The sequence below is a fragment of the Anolis sagrei genome, chromosome 2, assembly GCF_037176765.1.
Source record: "Anolis sagrei isolate rAnoSag1 chromosome 2, rAnoSag1.mat, whole genome shotgun sequence".
NCBI lineage: Eukaryota > Metazoa > Chordata > Lepidosauria > Squamata > Dactyloidae > Anolis > Anolis sagrei.
In genome coordinates this window covers 303,735,398-303,760,291 of record NC_090022.1, presented here as the reverse complement: position 1 = coordinate 303,760,291, position 24,894 = coordinate 303,735,398, and the positions used below count along the sequence as shown (strand labels likewise).

General features: G+C 45.7%; 1 protein-coding gene across 1 annotated transcript in view; it reads left to right on the top strand.

Annotated features, from left to right (window-relative positions):
• Positions 1–1,301: 1,301 nt before the first annotated feature.
• The window catches only part of LOC132766779 (zinc finger protein 850-like), a 44,155-nt gene continuing 20,562 nt past the window's right edge, over positions 1,302–24,894 (top strand). The window contains exons 1-2 of the mRNA XM_067464736.1: positions 1,302–1,383; positions 7,517–9,765. Of these exons, the coding sequence (XP_067320837.1) occupies positions 7,811–9,151 (1,341 nt within the window). The 5' untranslated portion in view covers positions 1,302–1,383; positions 7,517–7,810 and the 3' untranslated portion in view covers positions 9,152–9,765. Of the gene's footprint in view, positions 1,384–7,516 lie in introns of the transcript that reaches the window.

The following is a 24,894-nucleotide window of genomic DNA, read 5'->3' as shown; positions in this document are numbered from 1 at the left end:
GTATTGTCGAAGGCTTTCATGGCTGGAATCACTAGGTTCTTGTGGGTTTTTTCGGGCTATAGAGCCATGTTCTAGAGGCATTTCTCCTGACGTTTCGCCTGCATCTATGGCAAGCATCCTCAGAGGTTGAGAAGGTCTGTTGGAAGTAGGAAAAATGGGTTTATATATCTGTGGAATGGCTGGGGTGGGGCAAGGAGCTCTTCCCTGCTGCAGTTAGGTGTGAATGTTTAGCTGATCTCCTTCATTAGCATTTGAAGGCCTGCCTGAGCCTGGGAAAATCTGTTGCTGGGAGGTGTTAAGATGTGCCTGGTTGTTTCCTCTCTGTTGTTTAGCTGTTATAATTTTTGAGTTTTTTAATACTGGTCGCCAGATTTTGTTCATTTTCATAGTTTCTTCCTTTCTGTTGAAATTGTCCACCTGCTTCTTGTGGAATTCAATGGCTTCTCTGTGTTGTCTGACCTGGTGGTTGTTGGTGTGGTCCAGCATTTCTGTGTTCTCAAATAATATGCTGTGTCCAGGTTGATTCCTCAGGTGCTCTGCTATGCCTGACTTCTCTGGTTGAAGGAGTCTACAGTGCCTTTCATGTTCCTTGATGCATGCCTGGGCAATGCTGCGTTTGGTGGTCCCTCTGGAGACTTCTTGTCCACAGCTGCATGGTACACAATGGTAGACTCCTGCAGAGGTGAGAGGATCCCTCTTGTCCTTTGCTGAACGTAGCATTGGTTGGATTTTCTTGGTGGGTTTGTAGATTGTTTGTATGTTGTGTTTCCTCATCAGCTTCCCTCTGCGGTCAGTGGTTCCCTTGATGTCTGGCAGGAACACTTTTCCTCTTGTCCTAGTTCCAACAAACCTCACTCCCTCTGAGGATGCTTGCCATAGATGCAGGTGAAACGTCAGGAGAGAATGCCTCTAGAACATGGCCATATAGCCCGAAAAAACCCACAAGAACTGAGTGATTCCAGCCATGAAAGCCTTCAACAATACAATAATAATAATAATAATAATAATAGTAATAATAAGTACAATAATAATAATAATAATACCCTGGAGAGTGTAGTTGTGACAGGACTCCTTTCCCCCTCTCTCTGCCCAAGGCGACAACCCCCAAAACCCGGCCACGCAGCCCGCCTGCCTCTTCCCCCCCCCCCGGGGGGCCGTCTTTGGGGGGGGGGGTGGAAGTCCAACAAGAGCGGGAGGCCCGTGCTTCCTAGAAAGGCGCTGCTTCCGGGGGGGGGGGGGGACTTCCTGCAGAAGGGGAGGAGGCCTCGCCGGGAGAGGAGGAGGAGGGGCTGGGTGGCCGCCAAGGCGGAAGGAGGAGGGCACGACAAGAGAGAGAGAGAGAGAGAGAGAGAGAGAGAGAGAGAGAGAGAGAGAGAGAGAGAGGTAAGGCGGGCTGGGCGGGCTTGCCTTTGGAATCTCTCCCCAGAGCCCATTGAATGAGGCCAGGAGGGGGGGGGGGGGGTCCCCTGGGTGGCCGTGGAGCCCCCTCCCTCCCTCCCTGTCCCTCCTCCCTTCCGCAGCCAGGGCCCCGGATCCCCCCCTCCCTCCCTCCCTCCCTCCCGGCCCCGGCCTCCCCCTCGCCCGCCCGCCCTCCATTCATTCCTTTGCCTCCTCGGATCCCGCACCACCGCTCCCGTCAGGGAAGGCACTCGGGTGCACGCCATTCCCAAAAGCCTTGGGTCCACCCCCCCTCCCCCCCAGCACCCTGCCAGGATCCACAGTTGGCCATGCTGGGTCTGTGTGCCAAGCTTGGTCCAGATCCATCACTTCCCGAGTTCAACGCTCTCTGACTCTGGGTGAACTACCCAGCCCAATTCAAGGTGCAGGTGCTCACCTACAAAGCCCTGAGCGGTTGGGACCTGCCTACCTGCGTGACCGTCTCTGTCTACGAATCCACCCTCTCCCTCTGTTCATCCATCCGGAGAGACCCTGCTCACGATCCCACCTGCGTCGCAGGTGCGTTTGGTGGGGACGAGGGAGAGGGCCTTCTCTGTTGTGGCCCCTCAGCTATGGAACGCCCTCCCCAAAGACATTAGACTAGCACCCACGTTGGCAGTCTTAGGAAGAACTTGAAGACCTGGCTATTCCGATGTGCCTTTCCCGAATAGGACAACCCCCAGCACTACGTCCCAGAAGCACTTGATTAGAATAATAAGACTCTCTGCACTTGGCACTTGCCTAGAATCCCAACATATCACCTCTTACACCCAGCACTTTTTAACCTGTACCCATCAATGGCCCGGCCCTGGTTTTATTGCGTAATAGTGTAATGTTTTGTTGTGTTATTGCTTATGTTTTTAATTTGCTTTGCATCGTATTGTTATGGTTTGTTGTTGTTGTGTTGAGGACTCGGCCTTTGTAAGCCGCATCGAGTCCTGCGGGAGATGCTAGCGGGGGACAAATAAAGTTAATAATAATAATAATAATAACTATAACTCTGATGCCAAGGTCAATCACCAAAGTTCCCCACTATGCAAAATTGGCAGTGTTGGGTCTGTTTGGTCCAAGTTTGGTCCAGATCCATCATTGCTGAGAGTTCACGGAATCCAGGTGAACTATAACTCCCAGAGTTAAATGTCACCCCCCCCCCCGGTCTATCAGTATTCCCCAATGGCCACGTTGGGTCTGTGTGCCAAGTTTGGTCCAGATCTGTCATCTGCTGGGTTCAGTGTTCTCTGAAGACAGGTGAACAATAACTCCTGGATGTCAAGGTCTATCACCCCCAAACCCCACCAGTATACAAAGTTGGCCATGATGGGTCTGTGTGCCAAGTGTGGTCCAGATCCAACATCGGCTGGGCTCAGTGCTCTCTGGATAAGGGTGAACTATAACTCCCAAAATCAAGGTCTGCTCCCACAAACCTCTACAGTATGTTCAGTTGGTAACGGGAGTTCTGTGTTCTAAGTTAGTTCCAGGCCCATCGTTGGTGGGGTTCAGAGGGCTTTTAGAATCCAGGTGAACTATACGTCCCAATCCCTACAACTCCTATAAACCAACGTCAATTCCCCCCAAACCTGGTCCTGGGAGTTCTGTGTGGCAAATGTGGTCCAGGCCCATTCTGGGTGGCGGTCACAATGCTGTTTTCTTGATACAGGGTGAACTGCAACTTCCATCCTGTTCAGTCAGTCCCTCACCCCCTCCAGTATGTTCGCTTGCTATTCAATTCCTCTGTTAGCTGTGTGCCATAGGAAAGGGTTGAGAGAGAGGGGCAGTGGGCGGGGCCATGCAAATTCCAGACCAATGGAGAGAGAAAGGAACATTGGGATGTGGCTTGCTTTCATCATCATCATCATATACATCATCATATTTAATTACTTATTAATCGTCCTCCATCTGAAAATTCTCTAGGCGATTTACAAGCTAAAATTGTAAAGGATAAAAATACACACATACAGATATTGATAAAATTAACACAGATCAAAAGCTCTAGTGAAAAGCCAGTTGTCTTAAGTGCGAGAGTAAACGGCCCTCAGTCACGCGTGGCTATCATGTAGGGCGGCAAGGAATCCCAGAAGGAAGGGGCAGAAATAGAGAAAGCCCACCTGCGCCTGGTCCTTTCCAAGGGCCCTTCTCTAGGACCCGGTCTATGGAGTAAGTCCCGTTGGGCTGGTCGTTGCGATATCCGATGATGGGAGAAGGAGAGGCGGTCCCTAAGGTACGATGGACCCTGGCTGTAAAGAGTTTTAGAGGTCAGAACTAGCATCTTATACAGGCCACAGTGGGACTCAGTTGGAAGCCAATGTCAATGTTGCAGCACTGAAGGAGTTCTATGGCATTTCACGGGCGTTCTTGTGAGTAGCTTGGCTGCCGCATTCTGAACAATACAGAGCTTTCGGGTTGTAGACATCGGAAGGAAGGCCCGCATACAGGGCGTTGCAATAGTCCAGCCTAGACATGACCGTGGCATGGATGACCGTTGCCAGAGCCTCGTCAGATAGGGAGGGTGCCAATTGCCTCGCTTGTCGTAGATGGAAAAAGGCCTGTTTGCTGGCAGCAGCCACCTGAGCTTCCATTGTCAGCTGTGAATCCAAAACGACACCCAAGCTCTTAACAGTGGTCGATGGAGATAGGGCGGCACCATCGAAGGTGGGCAACGGAGGAGTCAGACCTGCCGGGCAGCCATGCCAGAGAATCTCAGTCTTCGCCGGGTTCACCTTCAGTCTGCTAGCACGTAGCCAGTTCGACAGAGCTTCCAGACAGAGGGTGACATTGTCTGGAATTGACGTTGCTCCAGGCTCCAGGCGCAGAAGGAGTTGGGTATCGTCCGCATATTGGTAGCAGTCCAGGACGAAACTCCAAGCCAAACTAGCAAGGGGTCCTGAAGTTGTTGAAGCCTCTGTTCCATGTGAGTGATCTGTTTACATTTGGGGCAGATGTAATTGAGTAATTGTTGCGTGAAAAAGCTGAACATGCCACAGCTTGTGCATGAGATGGGAAGTTTTTGTGTTTGTTCCATCTGCAGACTGCTAATTACCTCCCCTTTAGTGTGTGTTTTATGTTGTTGTCTGTATGCACGGGAGAAGGTGTAGGTTAGTGAGTGTGTGAGTTTATATAGGTTAAACAGGAATGACTCACTGCCAGAACAATGAGCCACTAATTGCTGCCCTGCAACTGTCAATCACTGCCGGCTAAAAGAATTTAGCCTCGCCCTGCCTCTTAAACAAAGCAAACACACCCAGCAGCTAATTTTAAACACTCACTCAGATTCCTAGTGCCCTCTAAGACAAGGCTTACCTAAAGCAGAAGGGAACAAAATGGCTTCTTGCTCCCACAACTTCTATGGGAGCACAACTGCCACTTGAGTTCTGAACCTGGCTTATATAGGTTAAACAGGAATGACTCACTGCCAGAACAATGAGTCACTAATTGTTGCCCTGCAACTGTGAATCACTGCTGGCTAAAAGAATTTAGCCTTGCCCTGCCTCTCAAACAAAGCAAACACTCCCAGCAGCTATTTTTTTCTGTTTTTTAATTATTTGACACAATCACATATATAATCAGTAAATATACGTTCAGAAATAATGAAACATGTCTAGATCTGTATGTAGATGGCAACTTGTACAAAGTAAGTATAACGTATTTTACTATTCACTCGAGTTTAAGGCACTTTCAAAGGAAAATCCAAGCAAACTATTCCTAACTAGAACTGTTTCCATCTAGCTAACAGCAATAGTGCCACCAGCTACTCCCCCCCTCCCCCCCCCCATATCATATGCAAAATAAAATAAAAATGCCAATATATCTTCTTTTTTTGAAAATTCCTTACAAGGCAAGAAATATATCTTCATGATTAAGACGGTTTCAGAGTATGTCCAAATACATCTTGATAGTACATCAATTAAAGAAAACGTAAGAATGGGAGCAGGCAGCAAAGTACTCTCTTATGACTAGAGCTTTCTGACTATTTTACATACACAGGCATGGACAACTGCAAAGACCCAAATTGCGTAAATTGAAGGATGTCCAAAACTGTAATCAAATGCTTCATTAGCATTATGCCAACATATTTAACTTTTCCAGGAATCACTTTGTTCTATTTTATAGCATTCCAGCTTGTCCGCATAGTATTACATATTTCTTTTTTTATTCTTTCCCTTTTCTTTTTTCCCCCCTTTTCTCCCTTCCCTTCCCTTTCTTTTCTTGACACCCATACATTATCCCTTTTCTAAACATCAACATAGTATTCACATCTCAGGAGTTCCACCATAACACATATACCATGGAAAAGAAGGTCACACCAAAAGAGCCACAAAGGATTCCTCATCATTTCTTTCTTCAGAAGGAAGTCAAACTATTTGATGAAAATCAGGATTTTGTATTAGTCAGTCTTGGACATGTTGAAATAGCCTTTCCCTCTAAAAACCTTTTGAAGGGTTCCCAGTCTCTCCTAAATTCTGAAGGGTTCCAAGTCTTTCCTAAATTCTGCCCTCCAACTGTCAATCACTGCTGGCTAAAAGAATTCTTCTTTGGTGATTTCTCCCCTTTTCCACTTCTTGTTCATGTTTCTTTTGAACTTTAGCCCAGCTAGAAGTTCTTTAGAGATCCATTTTGGCTTCTTTGCATTTGTTTTATTTTTTTCTCTTTGTTGGCACTGTTTGCAAATGTGCCTTGAGTATTTCATTCTTGAAAAACTCCCATCCATCCATAACTCCTTTGTCTTTTAGTATCTGCATCCATAGAATCCTGCTCAGTATTTCCTTCATTTTTCACAGTGAAGGAAAGAGTTCTTCTTTTACAAAAATTGAATTACACTCTTAACACATTGAGAGAGAGATACATCAATAAGTCGGCCATCTTGCATATTGATTGAATGAAGGCTACATTGAGAGGGTAGCCATCTCGAATATTGAGAAAGGAAGAGATACATTAATAAGTCAGCTATCTCGGATATTGTTTGAGTGAAAGGTACATTAGTAAGCTGGCCATCTTGGATATCGGTAGAATGAAGGATATATTGAGAGAGCAGCCATCTTGGATATTGAGAGAGGGATTAGTTAAGAAATTAGCCATCTTGGATATTGGGAAAGGACAGCCATCTTGAGTATTGGGAGGAGAGAGATATACATTAAGAAGTCAGCCATCCTGGATTTTGGGAGAGGGATACATAAGTCTTCCATCTTAAATAATGGTAAATTAAATCCTACCTCATCCCCCCTCCTGATATTTTTACATTGTCCTATCTCCCAGTGTTTTAAAATTTTATCTTTGAATTTGGCCCTGCCCAGTGTAATCATTTGTGTTTTAATGTTTGATTTTATATTGCCGTGTTGCTTATTATATTGGTTTTGCATCTTATTATTTTATTTTCTGATTTTCTGTTACGCTTTGGTGTTATATTGTGTTTACTGTATTGATGGGCGTGGCCTCATGTAAGCCACCCCGAGATGGAGGCGGGGTATAAATAAAGTTTATTATTATTATTATTATTATTATTATTATTATTAATTGAAGGGTTCATTGATAGAGTGGCCATCTTGGGTATTGGGAAGTAGGATTCATTAAGAAGTTGGACATCTTGGATATTGGTAGAATGAAGGATACATCATGGATAATGGGAGATGCAGTATTCAGATGTCAGTCATTTTGGATATTGAGAGTAATACATTAAGAAGTCAGTCATCTTGGAGATTGGCAGGAGGGATATATTGGAGAGGGAAGCCATATTGGATATTGGGAAAGGGTGGCCATCTTAGATTTTGAGTGGGAGGGATATATGAATAATTCAGTCAACTTGGATATTGAGATAGGGATTCATTAACAAGTTGGCCGCCTCGGAAATTAGTAGAGGGAAGAATTCATTGAGAAGTTAGCCATTTTGGATATTGGGAGGGGAAATATGGAGCAGGCAGCAATCCTGGTTATTTGGATTAATTAATAAATTGGCCATCTGGGATATTGGGAAAGGGAAGCCATTTTGGATATTGGGAGATGAAATATGGAAAGGGCAACCATCTTGAATATTGAGCAATGAAGGGATAGATGAATAAGTCTGGTTTTCCTCTCATTCATCTGGCAGGTAACCTCTGAACAAGCCTTATGAAGAAGACCCTGTGAGAGCTTTGCCCTAGGGATGCCTTAGGACTGAAATGAAGGGTCCCAGGACTGGCAAGAACAAGGAATAAGTAGGAGACAGACATACTTCAAATGAAATACATAGACAAAAGGGAGGATTGTGCCGTTAAAAGAGGGACTTAAGAAACAGACCAGAAGGCTACGGCAATACAAATACCGAGAAGAGGAAATCCTCTGCTGTTTTGGAGAACATATCTGCGAATCTCTGACATAATATTTAAATCATACTTTTAAAAGAATGGAAAATCATCTGTATCCCTGTTCCACATCACCCACAGTGAAGAAGCTACATAAGTGTATGGACTGTGGGGAATGTTTCATGTGGAGAAGTTCTCTTACTAAACACCAACGAACTCACACAGGAGAGAAACCGTATCAATGCACGGAATGTGGAAAGAGCTTCAGTCAAAGTGGAGATCTGCGTTCCCACCAAAGGACCCACACAGGAGAGAAGCCATATACATGCATGGAATGTGGAAAGAGCTTCAGTCACAGTGCAACTCTGTGTCGCCATAAAAGGACCCACACAGGGGAGAAGCCATATACATGCATGGAATGTGGAAAGAGCTTCAATCAGAGTGGAGCTCTGCGTTCCCATCAAAGAACCCACACAGGAGAGAAGCCATATACGTGCATGGAATGTGGAAAGAGCTTCAGTCACAATGCAGATCTGCGTTCACATCAAAGCACCCACACAGGAGAGAAGGCATATCAATGCATCGAGTGTGGAAAGAGCTTCAGTCAGAGTGGAGATCTGCGTTCCCATCAAAGGACCCACACAGGGGAGAAACCATATCTATGTATGGAATGTGGAAAGAGCTTCAGTCAAAATGCGCAACTGCATTCCCATCAAAGGACACACACAGGGGAGAGGCCATATCAGTGCATGGAATGTGGAAAATCCTTCAGTCAAAGTGGACCGCTGCATTCCCACCAAAGGACCCATACAGGGGAGAAGCCATATAAATGCATAGAATGTGGAAAGAGCTTCAGTCAGAGTGGAGATCTGCGTTCCCACCAAAGGATCCATACAGGGGAGAAGCCATATCTATGCATGGAATGTGGAAAGACCTTCAGTAAAAGTGGATATCTGCGTTCCCATGAAAGGACTCACACAGGGGAGAAGCCGTATCAGTGCATGGAATGTGGAAAGTTATTCAGTCACAGTGGACTTCTCCGTTGTCATCAAAGGACCCACACAGGAGAGAAGCCATATGCATGCATGGAATGTGGAAAGAGCTTCAGTCGGAGTGACAGTCTGCGTTCCCATCAAAGGACCCACACAGGGGAGAAGTCATATAAATTCACTGACTATGGAAAGAGCTTCATTGGGAGTGGAGAGCTATGTTTCCACCAAAGGAGCGACACAGGGGGGATGCCACATAATAGCATTGAATGTGGAAATAGCTTCATTAGGAGTCGAGAGCTCCATTCCCACCAGAGCTCCCACACAATGGAGAAGTCATATCTCCACTGCTTTGATATATGCATGGAATATGGAAAGAGCTTCTGTTGGAGTGAAATTCTACATTCCCATCAAATGACACACACGCAGCTAGGGGAAGAGACCTGCCTTTGAGTTTTCTAGTTCTTCTAAAAAAAATCCCCAGACAAGGGCCCCATCCCTCAACAGTGTCACATTGCCAGGGCTCTGCCTTATTTAGGTAGAGATGAATCAAACTCCCAGTTTTATCAAACAGTTTAATTAAAACAGCACTTACTTGCTGTTTTAATAGACCAAAATATAAAACACAAAGGTAACACGCAACTACAGAATAAACAAAAATTGATAGCAAAAATAACTTCATAGTCAAAAGGATCCAATCCAGTGGTCAAATGCCGAGAGTTCAATAAACAAACTCCAGGAATCAAGAGTCTATACCGTAGTCAAAAGCCAGTCCAAAGGTTCAAGGTTCCAGGATTCCAAGATTGCAGGAGACAAGTCAAAAATCCAACATACCTGGGGGGAAAACCAGCAGCATCCACCACCAAAATACAACAGATACTTTTCTCCCAAAGATCAGTCTCAAGGTTAGCTCCTTAAATCCAGAGACACCCAGCTGCAACCCATCTCCTGCACACCTCCACCCCTAATTGCTTTCACCCATGAACTCCCACTTACAGATTACCAAACCCTCTAGAACAGTGGTTCTCAACCTGGGGTCCCCAGATGTTTTTAGCCTTCAACTCCCAGAAATCCTAACAGCTGGTAAACTGGCTGGGATTTCTGGGAGTTGTAGGCCAAAAACATCTGGGGACCCCAGGTTGAGAACCACTGCTCTAGAACTTATACTCACATGAACCCTTCCATCACCAACCATCAACTGCAGAACATATGACACACAGGCAGGCAAAGAATGGGAGAATGGAAGCAAAGAGCAAGGCCACCACCTTGTTCTGTGTGGCCTGGCTTGATTGCTGCTGGGGCAAGTTCCCCACAGTATTGCAGCCATTTTTAAGGAGTTAACCTGACCTCTTCCTCCTCAAGGAAAGCATCATAGACTTCTGGGATGATTTGTGAAAGCTTTCTGAAATGAGAGCAGCTGAGATCTTAGGATAAAAGGGTTCTTTAAAAGACGAATTCTTTGGGAGCAGGTAATGGCATGCTTCCATACTGTTGTCCTGAGTCTTGGCTCTACTGCCCCTCGGTTTCCATTCTGGACTCTGGCCTCGCTTCTGTCGCCCGCTTCTGGAATCTGTCATACCCTGAATCGTTGGCTCTAAGTTCTGGGCTGACTTTCTGGCTTGATTTATTCAACCTCGGTTTGTATCCCTCACTATCTGGCTTGACTTTGGAACTCTGACTGTTTGTACTCTTGCATTCTTGGTGGTTCTTTTATGAACTCTGATGATCAAACTCCTGGCCCCTGACTGTTGGACTGTAACCTTGGCTGGTGCTTAGTTTTGCTCCGGACCTGGGTCCATAGTATTCAGCTCGTCTGCATCAATTGGACTCTTGACCTTGAATTTTGTGCTGCTCGTTGTCTTATTTTAGTTAGACCTTGAAAAATGCCAGGATGTCTACTTTCTTATAGAATCATAGAAGAATAGAGTTGTAAGAGACCACAGGGGCCATCCAGTCCAACCCTTTTCTGCCATGCAGGAAAAGTGCAATGAAAGCCAGCCGAAAAGATGGCCATCCAGCCAATGTTTAAAAACCTCCAAGGAAGGAGCTTCCACCAGATGCTGAGGCAGAGAGTTCCACTGTTGAACAGCCCATAATGAAATTATCCAGATCCTGTTTCCCTTTGCCAGACAGCCAACATAAATCTCTGGAAATTTCAAGACTCAGTCAATCACCAGAGATGGAGACCTTTTAGTGTGTTTATTCAATCACAATAAACATCACAGTGAACATTTATAAATGGGGCATCGCACCATGTTTTGATTTAGCTTCTGTTTTATAGGCATTTTAACTTTCAATTCTTGTAATTGTTTTCTCTCTGTGCATGTGCTATTGTTATTTGTTATTTATTTAAAACATTTATATTCCGCTCTTCTCAGCCCGAAGGGGACTCAGGGCGGAGCACAACATATATATGGCAAAAACGGAGAGGCTGTCCTCTCCTGGTCTGAACTGCACAAACTATCACTCATCCATGATAGCAAGATCCCACCATCCTACAACAGCGGGAGATGGCACCGAGGTTACAACCCAGACCTCCTATTTGTGAGCGACAGCATCGTACAGCAATGCACCAAATCAGTGGGACCACCAATCCCAAACACACAGCACCGACCAACAGTATGCCAACTGTTCCCAACCATAAGGCCTCAGGAAGTTCGATTTAAACAAAGATTCAGAAAGGCAGATTGGACTAAATTCTCAGACATGTTCATATTGGTCGCGCCAATCCCTAAGGAATACGAGCATTTTATTGAAATAATGAAAACCTGCTCACGGGCCTCGATACCGAGAGGCTGCAGAACCCACTACCTTCAGGGCATGACTCCTGAAACAGCTGCCTTGTTGGAAAACTACTACAGGCTCCACAACGAAGACCCATTTAGTGAGCAGACTCTTCAGGCAGCGCAGAACATTGTGTCCTCCATCTCTGAAGCCAAGAAAGAACTGTGGATCAAGCTGGGCAGGAGCAGCCAGAAGGTGTGGAGGCTGCTGAGAAGGTTGAGCAATGACCCTCACAAACTAATACCCATGCCAACATAAAGGCAGATCAGATAGCACACCGACTCTTGAAGAATGGGAAGCCCAACCTTGCCACCAAAGTAAGGAAGAAACCAATAGCCAGACAACCAGAGATTGAGAACAACAACCTCATGTTACATCTACTGAATTGGACATGGCTCTCAATAAATGTAAGAATGGCAAAGCAGCTGGCTTGGATGATCTACGGATGGAACAAATCAAGAACTTTGGCCCAAAAGCAAGGCGCTGGCTGCTGGAGCTGATGAACAACTGCACTGCATCCTGTCAGATCCCCAAAATCTGGAGGAAAGCAAGAGTCATCGCCATCTTGAAGCCAGGCAAAGACCGTAACGATCCAAAAAGCTACAGACCAATCTCCCTGTTGTGCCACCTCTACAAAGTTCTGGAGAGACTTATTTTGCATAGAAAAAGAAAATGAAGGAAGACTGCCTTTTCTAGATGTCCTAGTCATCCGTAAACCAGATCAATAATTTGGTCACACCGTTTACAGAAAACCCACACACACAGATAGATATCTACATAAAAACTCCAACCATCACCCAAGTAAAAAAAGAAGCACCATTAAAGCCTTGGCAGACCGTGTAAAATGAATCTGCAATCCCCACCTCTGCCAAGATGGACTGAACCACCTCAACTGGGCTCTCCAGGCCAAGGGAGACTCCACCTCGGACATCAGAAGAGCTGCGAGACAACCGAGAACAAGCCACGAGAGTCAAGACGAAGATCCACCCTGAAGAAAAGGGTTCTTGCCAGAAATCAAGGGAACCACTGACCGCAGAGGGAAGCTGATGAGGAAACACAACAGACAAACTATCTCCAGACCCACCAAGAAAATCCAACAAATGCTACGTTCAGCAAAGGACAAGAGGGATCCTCTCACCTCTGCAGGAGTCTACCATTGTGTACCATGCAGCTGTTGGCAAGAGGTCTCCATAGGGACCACCAAACGCAGCATTGTCCAGACACGCATCAAGGAACATGGAAGGCACTGCAGACTACTCCAACCAGAGAAATCAGCCATAGCAGAGCACCTGAGGAACCAGCCTGGACACAGCATATTATTTGAGAACACAGAAATGCTGGACCACACCAACAACCACCATGTCAGACTACACAGAGAAGCCATTGAAATCCACAAGCATGTGGACAATTTCAACAGAAAGGAGGAAACCATGAAAATGAACACAATCTGGCTATCAGTATTAAAGGACTCAAAAATTACAACAGCAAAACAGCAGAGAGGAAACAACCAGGCACATCTAATCACCTCTCAACAAAAGATTGCTCCAGGCACTGCCAGGCCATCAAATGCTAATCAAGGTGGTCAGTTGAAGCATTCACCCCTAGCTCCAGCAGACAAGAGTCCTTTGTCCCACCCTGGTCATTCCACAGATATATAAACCCATTTTTCCTACTTCCAACAGACCTCACAACCTCTGTGGATACTTGCCATAGATGCAGGCAAAACGTCAGGAGAAAAATTGCCTCCAGAACATGGCCATATAGCCCGGAAAAACCTACAACAACCCGGTCAAGAAGTTCTTCCTAATGTTCAGGTGGAATTTCGTTTGAAATTCCATGGCTCCGAGTCCTGGTTTCCAGGGCAGCAGAAAACGAGCCTGTTCCCTCTTCCTTGTGGCATTCTTTCATGTATTTACTGCTGGCTCTCATGTCTCCTGAAGTCAACCTTCTCTTCTGAGGCTAAACAGACTTAGCTGTTTAAGGCCGTCCTCATAGGGATTCGTGGTCTTCAGATCTTTTATTCATTGAGTTGCCCTCTTCCTCTGTTCACTCTCCAGCTTGGGAGTCAATATCTCTTCTAAGTTGTGGTGCCCGTAATAGGACGCAGTGTGATTCCAGGTCAAGAGGTTTGACCAAAGCAGAATGGAGAGGTACCATGACTGCCCTCGACCTGGACACTCGACTCCTTTGGATGCAGCCCAACATCCCATTGGCTTTTTGAGCTGCTGCATCCCACTTTGGCTCGTGTCCACCTTGTTCCCCACGAAGACCCCAAGACCTTTTTCAACATAGAAGTCTATTCTCGAGGCAAGTGTCACTCATTCTGTATCTCTGCATTTCTTTTCTTCTGCCTCAGTGTCATATCTTACATTTGTCCTTGTTAAAATTCATTTTGGGAGTTTTGGCCAATCATCTCTCTAAGCTTGTTTTCTGCTTCCCTGGAGACTAGGACGCAAGGGAACAATAGCTTCAAACTACAAGAGAGGAGATTCCACCTGAACACAAGGAAGAACTTCCTGACTGTGAGAGCCGTTCAGCAGTGGAACTCTCTGCCCCAGAGTGTGGTGGAGGCTCCTTCTTTGGAAGCTTTTAAACAGGGGCTGGATGGTCATCTGTCAGGGGTGATTTGAATGCAAATTCCTGCTTCTTGGCAGAATTGGGTTGGACTGGATGATGGCCCATGAGGTCTCTTCCAACTCTTTGATTCTAGGATTCTATGATTTGTTGAAGTTGTTTTGAATCCTGATCCTGTCCTCTGAGTATTCGCGCTCCCTTCTGATTTGGTGTCCTCTTCCAACTTGATAAGCACACCCTCTAAACCTTTGCCCACGTCATTAATACCGATGTTGACCAGGACTGGGCCCAGGACTGGACCTTCTTCATGGCATGCCAGTGGTCACTTCTTTCCAGATGAAGAGGGAGGACCACTGGGGAGAAGCTCCCTTTGGGCTTGGCCGCTTCACCATGGCCGGAATCTAAACTGATTAACCCTAGGACTGAGTGATTTGTTTCCCCTGCACTTTATAGGACCGATACTTATTCAATTATTTTATATTTGCAATACTGCATTTTATTCAGTTTTTAATTAGTATGACTTTATATGACGTTTTATGTATTTTATGTATTTGGTTATAAATGTATGTTGTAATTGTCTTATTGCTATGTGCTTGTTGTGTTTTGTGCACGTTGCACCATTGAGTGCTTCTGTGAGCCACCCTGAGTCCCTCCGGAGAAATGGTGGGGAGATACAAATAAATATTATTATTATTATTATTATTATTATTATTATTATTAACCAAGAAGGCCAAAGGAAGGCCTTGCTGGAATCAAGATCTCTCCATCCGCTGCATTCCCTGCATCTACCAAGCTTGTAACTCTATCAGAAATATGAGATGAGTCGGGCATAACTTGTTTTTGAGAAATCCATGCTTTCTTTGAGTGATCACAGCATTCCTTTTTAAGTAAATACGGCTTTTATTTAATAAACCTCATCCTTGATACTGGGAAGTCCTCTGGTCACGGGGCCATCCCTTCCTGCTTTGTGTATATTTACCCCTGCTTAGTGTGAACTCCCTGTAGTAACGGAGACGGTGGAATCCCTACCATTGGCCAAGGACCCTTTAGGATGGACACACAGCATCTCTCCCCAACTGCAGAATGGAAGACAAGGAATGATGAGAACAGCCGAGGAAGATTCATGAATCTGTTGAGATGGGCACATTAAGTAAACTGATGAAGGGAAATATTTGTCTACAAGTGAGATTGGGACTTAATCATTGACTAGTTATGTAGGGGCTAAGAAACCAAAATACCCCCCCCCCCAAAAAAAAGCAGAAGCCTCCTTTCTAATAGGGATGGCAAGGATGGACACCACAAAAGTTGAATCTTTTAAACTGCACAAAACTATTTATTGCGTGGCCATAGCAATAACGACAAACGAGCACACAGGAGGAATGCAACCCAAGGGTTTGTTGCAACCCCCGAGGGGGCTGCAGAGCTTTCATCACTTTGCTAGTAAATGGAATATTGTGCTGTCGCACGCTGGGCCTGTGCATCAGACTGCAGACAGGACATGAATTCCGTGTGCCCAACGGGATGCCCAACGGGGCTGCCTCAGATTAAAGGCCCTTGGATTTCCTTAAAACAAGAGTCTTTAGATTGCTTAAAGGTTCAACAATGTTCTTTATTAATGAAAACAAGCAGGTACTTTAAAGCTTTCTTAACAGTCTATTGGCTCTCTCTCAATCTTGTCCACAGGGAACAGGCACTATCTTCATAAACTGTATTTTAGCTAATAGGGAAATCCTTAACTTCTAATCTGGGCAGTCTGTCTTTGCCTCTGTTGGCGTGGAGCCCCTGCACCCGGTACCAACTGCGCCTGGCTTCTGCGAGTTACCCTTACCAGACTTCCAGAGAAAAAAGGAGTTCAGGTTTCGGTGATGGCTGGCTGAAGTCGCTCAGCAAAGGAGCTGTAAGGCTGTATAATCCCCGGCCAAGCTGTAGAAGACGAAGCTTTCTACAGGAGCTCTTGGTTTTGTGTCCTGTATGGAAAGCTGCTCTGTGTGGACTGACTCAAAAAGGATCCTATGCAAAAACCCAGAAAGGGGGCGGGACCAGGGAACCTAACTCTAATTGACAGGTGGCTTGCCCTATGATTGCAGCCAAAAGAAGCCACCTATCTGCAGAGTCCCTGAAACTTAGGACTGCAAACAAACATTCAATGCAAAGCAAACACAATTGGAGCTCCTGGTACAGCTGTACCTGCACAAATATACATGTTCATTGGTTCCCAAAGACAAGTAATTTCATTGGTCTAAGCTAGCTATACAGTTGTTCATTCGTTGTTTATGATTTTGATTGAAATTATAGCACACGTGGGATCCTAACAATGGCACAAGTATAACACAGCTATAGCCCATTGTTCTCTGACCACGACTGTTTTAACGAATCGGTCTCATCGGTAAGTCTGTTGCAAACATGGCTTCAGAGCGAAAGGGAAACTTGGGGGTTCTAACTAGTTGGTTCCAGCGAGCCGGTTTTGTCCGGACAGACTGTTATCCTGGAATCGTAACTCCTTCTCTGGAGCGCTGATTTCTCAAACAATCAGCGTTTTCTGTAAACAGAGGCCTGCTGAAGAAATAGGCCAATATGGGAGTCAATTGGGACATATATCAGGCATTGGGAACATCTCTGAAATTTCCCTTTTTAAAGCCACGTCCCCTCTCGTTATAATAATGAGGGGAGGGCACATTTGTTTATTGTGAGTCTTAGGAATTAGATTAATATTATAGAAATGGAAGAGTAGATATAGAACAGCATTAAAAGGGAGTAAATTGAGATAAAAATCAGCACGTAGGGAGAGTTTTTCTGCCTGTTAGTTTTGTTCTCGTTGTGTAGTTAATTGTGTGTCCCTCTTCCTTTTATAATAATGATAAAACTCTGTTTGTATCCCGTCCCACCTCCCCCTGGGGACTCGGGGCGGCTCACAACAAAAACAGCAGCTATTTGATGCCAGAAATCCACAATAAATAAAGGACTGATATAACACAGGTAAACAAAGCAAACTGTGCTGGTACAACTGTTCCAGGAGCTCCAATTTTGTTTGCTTTGCATTGAATGTTTGTTTGCAGTCCTAAGTTTCAGGGACTCTGTAGATAGGTGGCTTCTTTTGGCTGCAATCATAGGGCAAGCCACCTGTCAATTAGAGTTAGGTTTATTTATTTATTTATGCACTTGTATACCGCTAATATCTCAGCCTAAATCGGCGACTCATTGCGGTTTACAACAATTAAAAAACACTTAAAAACAACAATATTCAGATTAAAAACATAGAACATGTATACAGTACACAGTATTGGGCCACCAATACAGATCAATGCATCTCTTAACTAAAATCATAATCCAATTTCGTTGTCTGTGATTGCCAGTCCTTGATCATGAACTTCATCGCACCGGATTAGCCGAATGCTTGTTCAAACATCCATGTCTTCATTTTTTTTCTAAATACCATCAGCGAGGAGGCTGATCTTATCTCTATAGGGAGGGCATTCCAAAGCCGCGGGGCCACCACAGAAAAGGCCCTATCTCTCGTTCCCGCCAGCCGCACCTGTGAAGCAGGCGGGATGGAGAGAAGGGCCTCTCCCGAAGATCTTAGGGTCCTGGCAGGCTGATAGGCCGAGATACGTTCGGATAGATATGTTGGGCCAGAACCGTTTAGGGCTTTAAAGGCCAATGCCAGCACTTTGAATTGGGCCCGGTAGCTAATCGGCAGCCAGTGGAGCTGGTGCAGCAGAGGAGTTGTATGCTCCCTGCGCCCTGCTCCTGTTAATACCATGGCTGCCGCCCGTTGGACTAGTTGGAGCTTCCGGGCCGTCTTCAAAGGCAACCCCACGTAGAGAGCGTTGCAGTAGTCAAGGCGGGATGTAACCAGAGCGTGGACTACCGTGGCCAAGTCAGACTTCCCAAGGTACGGTCGCAGTTGGCGCACGAGTTTTAACTGTGCGAATGCTCCCCTGGTCACCGCCGAAACCTGGGGTTCCAGGCTCAGCGATGAGTCCAGGATCACACCCAAGCTGCGAACCTGTGTCTTCAGGGGGAGTGCGACCCCGTCTAACACAGGCTGTAACCCTATGCCATGTTCGGCCTTGCGACTGACCAGGAGGACCTCTGTCTTGTCTGGATTCAATTTCAATTTGTTCGCCCCCATCCAGACCGTCACAGCGGCCAAGCACCGGTTCAGGACCTCGACAGCCTCCTTAGTAGCAGGCGGAAAGGAGTGACAGAGTTGGACATCATCTGCGTACAGATGGCATCGCACCCCTGGTCTCGCCCACTTTGGGTTATTGGAGGGAATAGGAGCCTTTTTGGTTCAGTCCACACAAAGCAGCCTTCCATACAGGACACGAAACCAAGAGCTCCTGTAGAAAGCTTCGTCTTTTACGGGTTGGCTGGGGAGATACACAGCCTACAGCTTGGCCGGGGAGAAAAGGGCCCACGGCTTGGCTGAGGATTTTACCGCCTTACAGCTCCTTTGCTGAGGGACTTCAGTCAGCCATCACAGCACCCTGAACTCCTTCTTCTGCCCTGGAAGTCTACAAAGCTCTGCTTGGCAAGGGTCGCTCGCGGAAGCCGGACGCAGTTGGTACCGGGTGCAGGGGCTCCACACCAACAGAACCATGTACAGACTGCCCAGATTAGAAGTTAAGCATTTCCCCATGAGTTAGTATACAGTTATGAAAATAGTGCCTGTTCCCAGTGAACAAGATTGCAAGAGTCAATAGCCTGTGAAGAAAGCTTTAGAGTCCTTGTTTGTTTTCATCAATAAAGAACTTTGCTGGACTTCCTTTAAGCCTCTACAGAACTTTGTTTAAGGAAATCCAAGGGCCTTTAATCTGAGGCAGCCCCGTTGGGCATCCCGTTGTACACACGGAATGTATGTCCTGTCTACAGCCTTATGCACAGGCCCAGCGTGCGACAGCACAACAACTCCAAAACCTCAAGGTCAATGCCTACCAAACCCTTCCATTATTTATTGTTGCTTATGGGAGTTCTGTGTGCCCAGTTTGGTTCAATTGCATCATTGGCGGAGTTCAGAGTGCTCTTTGTTTGTAGGTGAAATACCAGCAACTACAACTCCCAAATGACAAAATCTATCCCACTGCAACTCCAGCAGTATTCAGATTTGGGCATATCGGTTATTTGTGCCAAATTACGCCCATTAATTTGAAAAATAGGATCCATGTTAGTGTTATTTAACTCAAATCAACCTACACTTTGTGCAAGTGATAAACGTGATAATAGTATCATCTCCACTGGAACAAGACCAGCTTTCCACTTCTGTAGGGAGTAAGTTTCTCTGCTGGCTGGAGGGGGCTGGACCCAATTCCCTTTGGGGGTCTCTGGCATCTCATTCCCTGGAGCAACATAAACAGGCCGGATGGCCGTCTTCTGGGAGGGCTTTCCCTGGTCTTCCTTCCTAGCCAAAAGGGCTTGGGCTGGGTGGCCTTAGTGATTTATCACACGGGTGTCCTACTCTTCTTTCCATAGACACAAAGTCCTCAGTCATTCCAGAAACAGGGACATTTCAGAGCCAATCCCCCACATAGAGACACCAGAGTATCAGAAGCACATTGGCTACCTCTCACTTAATGGTCCAATAAGGTATCACTTAATGTCTTTAAAATGATAGAATAACGTTATTGTCACTGTACATTGTACAATAAAAGGAAATGAATTCCCCAACAGGCATCACAAAAACGACATACCCATCCCTCCACACTTCAAGCACCAGCCACCATTTCAGAAGGTAGGTCTGTTTCTGCGCATGGATTGCTCCCATTTTGACACAACATCACACAACATCAGTTCTTAATAGCAAAATACTGAGTTTATTTCTTTGTTTTTAGTCTCTTCCTTTTCAGCTGCTCTTACATTTCTTCGAAGAGGAATCTATAACTTGAATTCTGCAAGTAGGCAGCGGAAGAGTGGCAGGAAAAGGGAAGGGGAAGGGGAAGGGGAAGGGGAAGGGGAAGGGGGGGACCGGAAGGGGAGGGGAAGGGAGGGGAAGGGGAGGGGAAAGGAGGGGAGGGGAGGGGGAAGGGGAAGGGTGGGGAAAGGAGAAACAGAAGGAAAGAAAGAAAGAAAGAAAGAAAGAAAGAGAAAGAAAGAAAAAGGAAAAAGAAAAATAGAAAGCAAAGGATACGGAAAAAGAGAAAGAGAAACAGAAAGAGAAAACAAAGGAGAAGATGGATGTAAAGAAACCTACCGCTCAATTTCAGTATTGAATATTGATTATAAATTATTTGCTAATATCTTGGTAGAAAGACTAAAGCCCTTTCTAATGGATAAAGGAAGAACAATGGGGCTTCCTCCCGTAACGAAGAATGAATGATAACGTCAGAACCGTGACAAACGTCATTCTGAAAAGAACAACGATGAAGAATGTGCGTTCTTAGCGCTAGACACGGAGAAGGCCTTCAACAACATAAATTGGAAGTTCTTCATCTAACTCATGCAAGAATTCGATATGGGGCACTACTTCACAAATGCCATAAAATCGGTATAGAATAAGCAAGGAGCGTTGTAAGATCCTCCTTGATAAGAATTTGGGGAAAGTAGAAAAGCAGATTTCATTTTTAGAAAACCCTCTGAATACCCACCGTGGAAGCGGTACAGAGGAGAGATCGAGGGTGGGAAAGGTGGCTCAGAGACAAAGAGAGACAGTGAACCCAAACAATAGTTATGCTAAAGACCCAGGAAGAAATCAGAAAACTAGATGGAAATAATCTCTCCTGGTTCCAATACAGACAGCTGAAGGAGGCCTTCAACAAGGACAAGAAATTAGGATTTGAAGAAGGAGGAAAACTATGGGACAAGATAATGGTATCACAGAAAAAAGTGATGACTAAAATATATAAAGCCCTTCTAACATGGTCAACTGAAAAGGAAGAAATTAAAGATTGCTTCACAAAGTGAGCAGCAAATATTGGACACACTCTATGAATGACTGATTGGGAAAAGAATTTGGAGCAAGAAAGTGAAATCTACCAACTCTTACGACCTAGGCGAGAATTGGATCAAAGTATGAAACTGAGGTGAAGAAGAGGTAGACGGAGGCGTGAGAGGGGCCTGAGAAAAGAAAGGAGAAGACGAAAGGAGAAGGAGGAAAGAAAAAGTGAACAGAGAAGGGCAAAGGGAAGAGGGAGAGGAGAGAGACGAAAGGAGGGAGAAGAGACAGAAAGAGGGGAAAGGAGGCAGATGAGTGAGAATGTGAGGGATGTGAGATGTGTATAGTGTGTGAGAAGAAAAAGGTAAAAGAGAGGGAAAAAACCAGAAAAAAAGAAAAATATAAAAAGAAAAAGGGAGAAAAGAGTGATTTGAGATGGGCAACGTGTGTGAGATGTGCATGGTGTATGTGATGCATGTGTAGTATAATGTGCACAATTTGTGTGGTGTATGAACTGTGTGTACTATGTGTGTGGCATGTGTTCTGTGCGATGTTCGTATTCTGTGTGATGCATATGATGTGAAATGGGTGATATGAAATGGGCGTGTTCATAGAATCATAGAATCAAAGAGTTGGAAGAGACCTCATGGGCCATCCAGTCCAACCCCATTCCGCCAAGAAGCAGGAATATAGCATGTTGTGTGACATGTGTGTGATGTGTGATGTGTGATGTGTGTGGTTTGTCTGGTGTATGAGGCGTGTGTATTATGTATGACCTGATGTGTGTGTTCTGTGTGATGAAGTGTTCTGTGTGATGTGTGTGGTGTGTCAGGTGTGGGGAGGGGAGAAGGAAGGGGAGGGGAGGGGAGGGAGGGGGAGGGGAGGGGGAGGGGAGGGAGGGGGAGGGGGGAGGGGAAAGGGTGGGAGGGAGGGGGATTGAACAGTCAGACTTTTGCCACAACTGAACACACATCTCAAGTCTTTGGGATTTCAAACTGGTGGGAAGTATAAAAAAGCAGGAAAAAAGAGGACGGTTCAGCCTGTCTTCCTTCAACCATGGCCTTCTACTCTCATCTCAAGATGTTTTGGGTTCAGTTCTGTTCACGACTGGTCAATGCTGTGATTTCCTGTTGAGTTCAAATCTAGCCAGAAGTGGATCCAACATCCAGGCGGTTGAGGAGAGGAACATTGGGCATTGGGCAACCCATCAGGAAGAAGAAGAAGAAGGCCAAACGCTGCCTTGGCGTAGTCGTGGTTCTCTTGCTTTCCTCGGATTCCACCTGGCTCTCTCTCACTCCTGGTGCTGTTGTCTCCTGTTGTCTCTGCAAATTCACCTTTCTCCCAAGTCTTTGGCACAGAGTATGTTTCCGACCAGGCTTGATCCGGCTGAAACCCTGGCTGATATCTCTGCCACATCCCAACACTTGTGAGGCTTTTCACCTGAGGAGAATGAGAAGAAGGACATCCCGTGACACAAGGCAGCTTCACCAGCTTGGTGAAGGACCCAATTTTGGGCCCAGATCTAAAATATGAGGATGCCTGTTGCCCCCCACCTGGCTCCCTTCCCAGATCAGAAGTCCAGCAGGGAAGAGGAGTGGAGACCCCATGCCGGGAAGCCAGCCAGACCAGTTCAAACTGCTTTAATGAACCAGAGAAGGAAATGCAAAGACTACCCAAGACTTCTAGAACAGACTTTGTCCTGTGCTGCATTGAACTCACCTGAGGAGGAGGAACGGGGCAACCCAAGAGCTCTGGTGTCAGTTGGAAGCCACTTGCAGCATCCTTCTCCTTGCATCGTTGGCAGCCAAACAGGCCTGGGTCTTTCTCGGCCATACGTGTGAGCATTTCTTCATGATACAGATCTTCGTGGTACAACTTATCCATACACACTTGTACCGTGTTGGGCGGGGTGGGTTTTGATGTGTCTGGAGCTTTGTCTGAAAGTTTTGCTTCACCCTTGGTGCTTCTTGTGGGGCTTGTAGTCCAAGCTGTGCTCCTGAAGAAAGAAAGAAAGAAAGAAAGAAAGAAAGAAAGAAAGAAAGAAAGAAAAAAAGAAAGAAAGAAAGGGCTTGAGGACACGGCACAAGGCGTCTGGTTCCCAAACAGCAGTCCTGCTGCTGACACGAGGGTTTCACCCTTTGCGCCACTGGCTGGGGGCTCCGTCTCACAGAGTCATTCTATGGGACTTCTGAGCAGTGTGGGTTGCATCGATTAGGATGATCGCCTTAGAGTTCTGTTCCTGGCTGTCATTTAGTTTTGCATATAGAAAAACATTTTTGTCTCTTCCTCTTCCTTTGTAGAGTCTTTATTCTGCTTGCTTGCATGTTTGTATTTCTGTTCTTTTAAATAACAATTAATGTAAAAGATGCCAAATGTTTCCACTTTACTAAAATATAAAGCACTAAAAACTTTGGGAAAGGTTCCTTCTTTCCCCAATCGCGGGTCAATTAACCAGGAACGGATCACAAACGTCACAAAGGAAATGTCATATTTCCAATTTGGCCACAGTGGGACATCATCATTCTTTGTGTCACCACCACCACCACCACCATTTCTTGGGGGCCATGGAGCTCTGCGCGACTGCCTGTCTGTCACCAACCGAGTCTGCTAATGTCAGAATGAGACTCCCATGCCATAGGGAAGAAGGAGCATCCCCAGACTTGGCCTAAATGGGGCAAAGTAGCATTCAACCGGGAAAACCTAGAATACTCACCAAAAATACATGTGCATAGCAGATGAACTCTATGTTGAACTCAAGGTACATCTGGGTTTTCTATGTAGTGTAGTCAAGCCGCATATAACCACATCTGTAACGGATCCAAAGACACAACTGGACAGGAGTTGGCTGTCTGGCAAGTGGCCAGCCTCTCTCCCTCCCAGCTGCCACCTCTGCTCAGACCTGAAGGTCATCCCGATAGTGACATCATCATCATCATCATCATCATCACCCATGGCATCAGAGTGTTTGTGATCAGCTGAGGCTGCCTCCATGTCAACAACAGTTTAGGCAACCCTTGCCACCAGGCCCCATCTGCAATACTCTAGAATATCGTTGAACTGCTTTGAACTGCATTCTATGAAGCTACGTATGGCAGAATGCATGATGGTGCCTAGGGTGTTCTTTATTGGAAGTTACATAATTGGTGTAGAAGAGTTTAACATGAAGCACTCTCTCACTAATCCAAAAGGGTCGGTTACGCACATATTGTGAACAGATAATTGGTAATATTGGTAAAATACATTTCCATTTCAGTTGGAAGATGAGCAAGTGAAAGACTGTATGATAAAATGGGATGTTTATCGACCAGAAGTTGATGGCAAAAGTGACTAGGAGGGTGATATTGGAATCATAGGATAATAGAGTTGAAAGAGACCACATAGATCATCATTAACTGACCCAAACAGTACTTTCCAGGAGCTCCAATTTTGTTTGCTTTGCATTGAATGTTTGTTTGCAGTCCTAAGTTTCAGGGACTCTGCAGATAGGTGGCTTCTTTTGGCTGCAATCATAGGGCAAGCCACCTGTCAATTAGAGTTAGGTTCCCTGGTCCCACCCCCTTTGGGTTTTTGGAGGGAAGAGGAGCCTTTTTGAGTCAGTCCACACAGAGCAGCTTTCCATACAGGACACGAAACCAAGAGCTCCTGTCGAAAGCTTCGTCTTCTACGGCTTGGCCGGGGAGATACACAGCCTACAGCTTGGCTGAGGATTTTACCACCTTACAGCTCCTTTGCTGAGGGACTTCAGTCAGCCATCACAGCACCCTGAACTCCTTCTTTTGCCCTGGAAGTCTACAAAGCTCTGCTTGGCAAGGGTCGCTTTGTCCTACTTGGGATGTGGGACAAAGAGGGGGTTTTGTTGCCATGAAATGCTTATGATTTGAATGTATGTATCTTGCTATGAAATATCTTTTGCCCCCTTTACCCTTGCCCTTTGCCCCAAAAAGGCAACCAAGAAAAACCACTCAGT